The sequence below is a fragment of the Falco naumanni genome, chromosome 10, assembly GCF_017639655.2.
Source record: "Falco naumanni isolate bFalNau1 chromosome 10, bFalNau1.pat, whole genome shotgun sequence".
NCBI lineage: Eukaryota > Metazoa > Chordata > Aves > Falconiformes > Falconidae > Falco > Falco naumanni.
This window is the reverse complement of record NC_054063.1, coordinates 18,914,307-18,923,403: the sequence shown is the minus strand read 5'-3', so window position 1 is coordinate 18,923,403 and position 9,097 is coordinate 18,914,307. Positions and strand designations below refer to the sequence as shown.

General features: G+C 67.0%; 1 protein-coding gene across 2 annotated transcripts; it reads left to right on the top strand.

Moving 5' to 3' along the window:
* The first annotated feature begins 1,934 nt into the window (after positions 1–1,934).
* Positions 1,935–8,713, top strand: VWCE (von Willebrand factor C and EGF domains). 2 transcript variants are annotated; one of them, XM_040609604.1, is made up of 20 exons: positions 1,935–2,203; positions 2,798–2,892; positions 2,972–3,061; positions 3,288–3,416; positions 3,503–3,619; positions 3,687–3,803; positions 4,016–4,144; positions 4,237–4,562; positions 4,636–4,729; positions 4,793–4,875; positions 5,062–5,149; positions 5,303–5,388; positions 5,546–5,663; positions 6,143–6,208; positions 6,421–6,517; positions 6,674–6,776; positions 6,966–7,056; positions 7,156–7,238; positions 7,546–7,636; positions 7,810–8,713. In XM_040609604.1, exons 1-20 carry the CDS (start codon positions 2,094–2,096, stop codon positions 8,211–8,213), a joined length of 2,517 nt encoding a protein of 838 aa, XP_040465538.1. In that variant the 5' UTR covers positions 1,935–2,093; the 3' UTR covers positions 8,214–8,713. The 2 variants fall into 2 exon arrangements, with proteins under 2 accessions (XP_040465538.1, XP_040465537.1); XM_040609603.1 differs by having other exon boundaries at positions 1,937–2,203; positions 6,143–6,228; positions 6,694–6,776.
* The last annotated feature ends 384 nt before the right edge of the window (positions 8,714–9,097 follow it).

The window sequence follows — 9,097 nt, the reverse complement described above, 5'->3', positions numbered from 1 at the left end:
AGGGTCTCGGGCTGCTCCTCCTCGAGCATCAATTAGCGCTAACGATGCTGAATTCTGCTGGTAACTCATAGGTTGAGCGTCTGGGCTGCTGCTCCCAGCAAGGTGGAATTGCGCTGGGGTACCTACCCCGTCTGCCCATGCACCCTTCACGAACGCAGCGGGGTCCACGGGGGAGTGAGTGGCCGCCCGCAGGGCTGCGGTTCTCTGTGCGTAGCATTCAGCTTAACAATTCCCCTCCTGCTCTCTATTTGTCTGTGCTGTAAATTGTCCAAAGCCAGGGGCTGCCCTGGCTGCAGCTGCCCCGGCTCCCTGCTGCCCTCTCCTCCTCCTGGCATTGGGTGTTACCCCGGGCCTCTCCCCAGCTCTGTGTCCACTCTCCCGCCCTGTGCCAGGCTGGATCTCCCCTGGCGTGCGAGCCCTGTCCGTAAGCCACCCAGTTCAGATCCCACTGATCCCATCCTGTGCAGGTTTTCCCCAAATTCTTCCCTCCCTGCAGCAGCAAGATGTGGGCAGCATCCCGAAAGAAAGTTGGTGCCGAAAGCATCCTTGGGCTCCCGTGGACATCTCTGAACAGCTAGGCAGCCCTGGTGTTCTTGAGGAGGTCACCGGGAGGAAGCTCTTTGGGCATGTCCCTGCCCAGAGGTGCAGGACGGGGGGAAGCCGGCTGTGACCCTCGGCGAAGGGTCTGGAGCATGTGCTCGAGCAGGCGGCGTTTGTATGAGCTGGGGTGGTTGGGCTCTGCCCTTGCCTGCCTGGCACCCCTTGCTTCCTCGGCCCCCTCACTAAACTGGGGGGTCCTGGGGTGCACACCAGCCTGTGGAGGCTGGCAGGCCTGGCTCCGTGCCGCTCCTGCACGCACCATCCTTCCCCACCCAAACTGGGGATGCTGGTGCTGATGCGATGCTGGCAGCCTCCCCTTTCTCGGCCAGTTTTGGGGTTTTTTTTCCTGTTGCAAACAAGCCTCCGCGGCCGGGTTAGAAGCGCTGCTGGCCGGGGCAGGGCCGGGTGTTGATCCCGTGCTGCTGGCCACGCTCCAGCCATGTTTGCGCAGCCGCCTGCCCGAGCCGGGGGCTGGGGTTGCATCCCCCAAGGGCAGGGGTTTCCTTGCTCCCCTTGAGCTGCGGCTGCACTGGGGGTCCTGCACCCCTAGAACTGGTGTGCGCCCCGCACCCAGCACCCTGTAATTGTAATTTCTAAGCATGTAGGGGGAGGGTGGTGCTGGGGCTGGGCTGGGTGACCCCAACCCTTGGGCAGGAACGGAGTTTTGGGGGAAATCCACACTGGCTGGGGAGCTGGAGGCTGCAGGTCTGTCCCCCTGCGGCGAGGCTGCGGGTATTGACCGTGCCTCTGCGCAAAGCGGCGGCCGGAGCCCTTTGCTCCCTGCTATAAATCATTTACCTGCCTGCGACCTTCGCTTCAGCCCCTCGCCCGGGCAGCGCTGAGGGGCTGGGCGGGGGGTTTGGCTGGGGGGTGACCCTGAGCCTCAGAGCGGGGTGACACCGCTGCATGGGTGTCCCGCAGCATCCTGCACCCCTCTCCCGGCTGGGCGCACCCCACTGCCCCGGCTCCACTTTGGCCCCTTTATCTGCTGCGTGCTCCTCTTTGGTGGGTCCCTGTGCAGGGCTGGGAAGGCAGCCCAGTGCCGCCAGGAGGAGGAGGAGGGGTGGGGAGAGGCCATGCCGGAGCTTTGCCAGATGTGGGAAAGGAAAGAAGGGGGGACGCTTTCGCTGCTGCTTCCCACCGCCTTGGGGACCCCCTTCCCTGCCCTGTCGCCACCACGCTGACGGCCGGGATGGAGCCGCACACCCTGGCCAAGCAAGCCAGCCTTGGGGCGAGCATCCCCAGGCCCACGCGTCCCCCCTTGCCGGGGTGGGTGGGTGGGTGGGTGGAGGGCTGGGTGCCGATGGCTTTCCCCCCTGCAGCGCTCCCCGCTCTCGCCTCCCCCCACCCCCCGCATTGTTCCCGGCCCGGCGGGCGGGAGGAGGAGCAGGGCCAAGGGCCAGCATGCGGTAGGCGCCCGTGCCGCCGAGGCAGGAGGAAGGCAGGCAGGAAGGCAGGCACTGGGAGCGTGCCGCCGGCCGCAGCCGCCTGTCATGTTGGTCGAGCTGTTCTTCCAGGCTGCCTGTGTGTCCCTGTTCTTCCCGGGCAGCCAGGGCAGGGTGTACCCCGGGAGGAAGAAGCCAGCCAGCTTTGCCGTGGAGAGGTAGCCGGGTCCCCCCTCTTTTCCTTCTCCCTCTCTCAGCTACACCTGGGGATGGCAGCGTGCCGTGCCCAGCTCCAGCCATCCATCCTCTCGGCTGCCTTCGGGGCTCCGGCCATGCCTCCAGTTCCAGCCAGAGGGGCTGGCACCCCATGCACCCCTCCCTCTGCCTGGGGGTGGCTGGGACCAGGGGAACGTGACCCTCGCAGGGGTCCTGCTCCCCGCATCCCTAACCTTCTCCCTGTATCCTGCTCCCTGTGTCCTGCTGGGGGACGTTTCTCCCTGTCACCACGTGCTGGGGTGTTGGGGCTGGCCAGGGCACGGTCCCCTTCCTCTGTCCCACCTGGCACTGGGGTCCTACTGCACCCTGGTTTGCCCCCCAGTTCACTCCCCCACCCCTGCTCCATGCCATGCTTTGCTGCCTGGGACAGGGTGGCCATGGGCACGCAGTGACTGCTCCTGTGTGTCCTCTGGCCCCGCGTTCCCGGGGCAGAGGGCTCCCCGCTGGCTGGAGGAGCTCCCCCGGGACCTTTGCTCTCTGCCCTGGGGGCTCGGGGCAGGGTGGCCTCAGCCTCTGGTCTGTCCACCATCCTGCAGGCGCCGCGTGGGGCCCCACGTCTGCTTCTCGGGCTTCGGCAGCGGATGTTGTCCCGGGTGGATGCTGTCCCCGGGCAGCGGGCAGTGCACCCTGCGTGAGTATGGGCTGTGGGGGCACGGGGTCGGATGGGGGTCCCTGCCTTCCTGACTGCTGCCTGTCCCTGCTCCCCGCAGCGCTCTGCTCCTTCGGCTGTGGCAGCGGCTTGTGCATTGCCCCCAACCTCTGCTCATGTCCGGATGGAGAACAGGGCATCACCTGCCCAGGTACCCGTCTGCTCCCAGTCGTGCCAAAGCCCCGCATCCCTGCGTTCTCCTGGCAGGGCACATTGTTCCTTGTCACCTTTCCCTGCAGCATCCCCCAGTGCAGTCCCTGTGTCTGGCAGGGGTAGGGTTGCTCCCAGGGCAGTCCCTGCGGGATCTGGGGAGTGGGTGCCACAGTGCTGGGCTGGGGTGGCATTGGTGCCCTGTGGTCTCCCTGTCCCTGTTTCAGAGCCAACGGGGACGTGTGGGGAGTACGGCTGTGACCTCTCCTGTAACCATGGCGGGTGCCAGGAGGTGGCCCGTGTCTGCCCCCTCGGCTTCTCCATGGTGGAGACGGCTAACGGCGTCCGCTGCACCGGTGAGCCGGGATGGGGAGGTCCCGGAGGGACAAGGGGTGCCGGTGGTGGCGGCGCCCCATCTCCAGCTCTGCCCTCTTGTTTCCAGACATCAATGAGTGCCTGAGTGCCGCTTGCGAGGGTCTCTGCGTCAACACCGAGGGTGGCTTCGTCTGCGAGTGTGGCCCTGGCATGCAGCTCTCCGCCGACCGCCACAGCTGCCAGGGTGCGTGGGGGCCAGGGGGCACGCGGGGGTCAGCCGGGGCTGCTGACCCTCAGCCTCTGCCCCCCAGATACGGACGAGTGCCTGGCCACACCGTGCCAGCACCGCTGCAAGAACAGCATCGGCAGCTACCGCTGCTCCTGCCGGCCTGGCTACCACCTCCACGGGAACCGGCACTCCTGCGTTGGTGAGCGCCACACCGGCCCCCTCTTCCTGTGCCGCGAAGCCCAGGGGACCGAGGTGGCCATTGAGCCCATTGGCACGGTGCTGTCACCTTGTCCTCATCCTTACAAGGGCCACGATGCAGGGGACAGCTCGGTGCTCCGAGCTCCCTCCTGAGCCATTTCCCAGGGCGCAGCACCTCCTGCCTGGGCACTGGCAAGTCCCCTTGTCCCCCAGATGTCAACGAATGCCGGTGGCCAGGAGAGCGCCGAGCCTGCCAGCACACCTGCCACAACACCCTGGGCAGCTATCTCTGCTCCTGCCGCCCTGGGTACCGGCTCAGTGGTGACAGGGTCTCCTGTGAAGGTATCCCTCTCCTCTGGACCAGGGCAGGGGAGCAGAGCAGGATGCTCCCAGCTCCCTGCTACCCTAAGTCATGTCTGTTGCTTTCTTCCTAGGCTATCCCAAATCCATCCTGGCCCCATCGCCCATCCTGCAGTCCCTGCAGCATCCACCCACCCTTGTCCTGCTCCCTCCTGGCTCAGGGGGATCGCTCCTGGTCCCCAGGGGCTCCCCCTCGCCTCACCTCCCTGCCGCAGCTCCTGGGACCCAACTCCCTTCACCTTCTCCTGCCCCAGCATCCCTGGCCACCGAGGCATCCCCGCGTGCCATGGGAGCCCCCGGTACCTCCTCCCCATCAGCTCCTCGCTGTTGGTACCGTGGGGCCACCTGGGAGCTTGGCGCTCGCTGGACAGAGCCGGGGTGTCGGAGCTGTGCCTGCCAGGTAAGCCCCCCCTCCTCCCCACCCCTCTCCCCACCACACCAGCTGCTGGGCTGAGCTGGCATGTCCCTTGCAGGGGGGACAAGTGCTCTGTGAGGCTGTGAGCTGCCCTGTGACCTGCTCCCACCCGCTGCCCGCTCCAGCGGGGGGCTGCTGCCCCAGCTGCACAGGTGAGCCCTGGCCCCTCCAGCCCACTGCCTGGGGCGGCCCCCCCTGACCCGCCTGCCTTGCAGGCTGCCTGCACGAGGGGGTGGCCCGGGCCGAGGGCGACGTCTTCTCCCCATCCGATGGGAACTGCACTGTCTGCGTCTGCCTGGTAAGCCCTGGACGGCTGGGATGGGGATGGGAGCATCCCCTGGCATCCCCCCTCAGCCGTGTGCCTCCAGGGCAATGGAGAGGGATGCGCTGTGGCAGGTGATGTCCTGGCGCTGTCCCCCCATGGCGGGGAAGGGGCACGTTGCCCCTTGGCTGCCCCGTGACAGCCTCACACTCTCCTCTGCAGGCTGGCAACATCTCCTGTATCTCCCCCGAGTGCCCCCCGGGCTCCTGCCCCAGCACCTCACCAGCCGACTGCTGCTCCTGCCAGCCCGGTGGGTCCCCCCAGGACCCCCAACCCTTGAGGCGCGTGGGGCAGCGGGAGCCCAGGGCTCTCCTGGGGATGGAGGTTTGGGGTGGAGGTTCAGCAGAAGCCATGCTTCACTCCCTGACCCCAGTCCTGGCCCTGCTGCCTCTCTCCTCCCCAGCAAAGTGCAGTTTTCGGGGCCGCACGTATGCTCACGGTGCCCGGTTCAGCCTGGATGGGGATGACTGCACCACCTGCGTCTGCCGGGTGGGTCCCGGCGGGGCTGGGGGGACCCTGGGGCTGGAGGTCCCCGAGGATTCCCCACACCATCCTGCTGGGGGGATCCAGCCTTTGCTCGGGGCTGAGGCGGGATGGGTAAGCACAGGGCTGGGCCCAGCTGGATGACTTGTCCCCATGTCCCCAGGGCGGCGAGGTGGAGTGCTCCTTTGCCCCCTGCCCCGTGCTGGACTGCCCACAGCACCAGCGGCACCTGGGCCCTGGGCAGTGCTGCTTCACCTGCCGGGACCCCCCGGCCCCCGCCGGTGAGCCCTCGCTGAGGGGCACCTGGGGACAGGCAGGGTGGGATTGCGGCGGGATAGCTAGGGACAGGGGAGATGGGATGTGGGGAACACTTGTTGATGGGGAGGGTGGGATGTGGGGGATGCCTGGGGACAGGAGGAGTGGGGTGGGGGGGGACAGTGAGGACAGGATGTAGGGGACATGTAGGGAGGGTGGGATGTGGGGGGCACTTGGTGACAGGGAGGGTGGGAGGTTGGGAATGTCTGTGCACAGGGAGGGTGGGATGTGGGGGACAGCCAGGGACAGGGAGGGCAGAAGAAAGTGGGGGAGGTGGATGTGGGGGTGCACAGGGCCTGGCAGGGCACGGGGGGCTACACAGCCACGGGGTTTGGAGGTGGGGAGTGGGCAGAGGATGGGCACTGCACAAGCGTCCAGCAGCGCACACGCACCGGGAGGCAGATGGGCTGGGGGTGCCCACGTCCCCCGCCATGTACTCCCCCAGGTTGCTTCGTGGATGACAACGGGGTGGAATTTCCCATCGGACAGATCTGGTCTCCGGGCGATCCCTGTGAGTTATGCATCTGCCAGGTGAATGAGAACCTGCTCTGCTTCACTCCTCCTACCTGCCCCTGCCCCGGCGCACGGCTCCTGTTCCCCTCCTTCCCTTGGGATGCCAGGCTGCTCGCGGCCGTGGTCCCCAGCAGCTCCCCGGCTTCGTGGGCTTTAAACCCTGCGGTGCTGGGCAGCCCACGGTCTCTGGCAAGTGCTTCTCCCCTGCAGGCAGACGGCTCGGTCAGCTGCAAGCGGACGGACTGCGTGGAGACCTGTCCCTACCCCATCCGCATCCCTGGGCAGTGCTGCCCCGACTGCTCGGCAGGTGAGGGGGGCCGTGGGTGCTTGTTGGAGGGGTGCTGGCTCCACCGCGGCCCCTCTGTGTCCCCTGCCCACAGCCTGAGGCAGGACCAGACCCAGCAAGGCTGGGCTTAAGCAGAGAGGTCTCCCGGGGGTCCCAGAGCCACCTGGGCACCACAAGTGCCCCTCTCCTCTCTGCAGGCTGTACCTACATGGGAAGGATCTTCTACAACAATGAGACCTTCCCCTCCGTCCTGGATCCCTGTCTCAGCTGTATTTGCCTGGTGAGGGCTGTGCCGGGGACCGCGAGACGTTTTTGGCTCCTGCCCCGTGGGCTGAGCCCCAGTTTTTTCCTCCGTTGCAGGAAAAAGCTCCCGGGCATTTCGGGGCTGCCCCTTTTCCCCCAGCCCAGCCCAGCCCAGCCCAGCGGGCGCTAACACCCAGCCCTCGTGCATCTCTCCCGTCTCTCGCAGCTGGGCTCGGTGGCCTGCTCGCCCATGGACTGTGCCATCTTCTGCACCTACCCCTTCCACCCCGAGGGCGAGTGCTGCCCCGTCTGTAATGGTAGGAGCCTGGAACAGGGTGGGGCGGGGAGCAGGGGTCCCCATCCCCCCGCCTGGTGAGCCCCCCACCATGCGCTGAGCACTGCCTCACTCCCCCCAGACTGCAACTACCAGGGTAGAAAGGTGGTGAACGGCCAGACCTTCACCCCCGAGGGACAGCCCTGCACCCGCTGTACCTGCCAGGTGAGCGGGGTGTCTGTGGGGTGCCCGTGCCCACAGGGTGCCCGTGTCCATGGGGTGCCCGTGTCCATGGGGTGCCCACAGGGTGTCGATGGGGTGCCCATGGCTGTGAGGTGCCTGTGTCCACGTGGTGCCCCTGCCCATGGGGTGCCCCACGTCCATGGGGTGCCCCACAGGGTGCCCACAGGGTGTCCATGTGGTGCCCATGCCCACAGGGTGCCCATGGGGTGCCCATGCTGTGGGGTGCCCACGCTGGTAGCAGAGGGGAGGGTGGGGATGGCTGACCCCCACCTTCGCCCCTCGCTGCCAGCTCGGGGAGGTGAGCTGTGAGAAGAGGCTGTGTCCCCGCTCCTGCGCAGAGCCCGCCGCGCTGCCCGCCGCCTGCTGCCCGCCCTGCCAAGGTAATGGGGATGCCCGGGCTCCGAGATGCCGGTGGCAGGATCTGGCTTGGGACCCCCCAGTCCTGTTGGACATGGCCGTGCTGCGGCACCCCAGGGTGGTTGGGTGCCCCCCGCACAGGCTGGAGGGCCCCGGAGGGAGAGGCAGGTGCTAACCACAGGTATCTCTCTGTTAGCCACAGATGCTCGGCTCCCACTGCAGAGCAGCGACCCGTCCCCATCCCTGTCCCCAACCCACCAGGACTCGCCCGCTGGCACCCCACATCAACCCAGCCCCCCTGCATCAACCCAGCCCCCCCGCCACCGCCTGGCCCAGCTCCTGCTCCGCAACACAGCCCCTTACGGCCCCTCTCTGGGGAGCACGGGGGCTGGCGAGCCCCCTCCAAGCACACTGAGCCCCTCTGGGAACCCATCGGCAGTCACTCTGCCGCCCACCACCCCCTCTGAGACTGCACCCCCCCCAGCTCCCACAGGCAGCCCCAGCTTGAGCTCCAAAGCTCGGGGGCTCCCTGGGGACACAGACCCCTCTGCCGCACCACCAGCCAGTGGGGACAGCCCCGGTGGCCATGTGGCTCCTTAGGGCCCAGGTGCCATGTGTGCCCGGCATGGTATGAGCAGGAGGAGGATGAAGAGGAGGAGTAGGATAGAGGAGGAGGGGGTCTGCAGGACCAGCAGGCCTGGCCCACCAGGCCCCCGGGATGGTGGGTGGCTGGGGAGGGGGTGCCAAGCAGACAGGGTGGGCAACAGCATCCCTGCTCCCATGGATGCATCCCCACTCCCACGGGTGCTGCCTCTCTCGGGCAGAGGCTGCACAATCCCCATCTGCCCCAGGATGGGGGGGTTCCCAAGCCCCTCACCACCCCACTGAGGTAGGACTATGGGGCACAATCAGTTGCTCCCCCCCGTCCCCCACCTCCCTGGCTCTCTGGCTGCAGGATGTGGGGCTGGGAGCTGCTCCTGGCCGGGCTGGGGTGCCCCGAGCCAGCCCCCAGCTGCACCACCCTGGGGTGGGTGCTACTCCTGGCATGGGGAGGGGGCGAGCTGCCCTCCCTGCCACCAATAAAGTCACCCTGGTATTTATGACCTGTCTCAATACTCCTGTTTGCACCCACCCACACACTGAACCCAGCCACGGGGCTTTCCCTTGGGGGGGCTTTGGGGTGAGTAGCCCCCCAGGATGACAAGGGCAATGCCAGAGGTGTTCAGCCCCCCTGAGCAGGGTTTGGGTATGGGAGGGACATGTCCTGCCCCAGTGACAGGAGCATGGCTGGGGTGAGGGGTTTGCTGAGACTTTCCAGGGGCTTGACCCGAGCAAAGTGCTTGGTCCTGGGGAACGTTTCCGAGGTGCTGAGGCTGGTGCTGCCCCTGCAAAAGGGCTCTGTGCGGGGAGATGCTGAAAAGAGAGGTCTGTGGCTCCCAGGGGTATCACACAGGTTTAGCCAGGTGGTGTCCTGCAAGGAGAGA

Bases quoted from the DNA above. Each gene is read 5' to 3' on its own strand.
- VWCE (XM_040609604.1), top strand. From the start codon at position 2,094: ATGTTGGTCGAGCTGTTCTTCCAGGCTGCCTGTGTGTCCCTGTTCTTC. The intron at 3,804-4,015 runs GTGAGCGCCACA...CTTGTCCCCCAG, and splicing joins GAACCGGCACTCCTGCGTTG to ATGTCAACGAATGCCGGTGG. The intron at 5,150-5,302 runs GTGGGTCCCCCC...TCTCCTCCCCAG, and splicing joins CTGCTGCTCCTGCCAGCCCG to CAAAGTGCAGTTTTCGGGGC.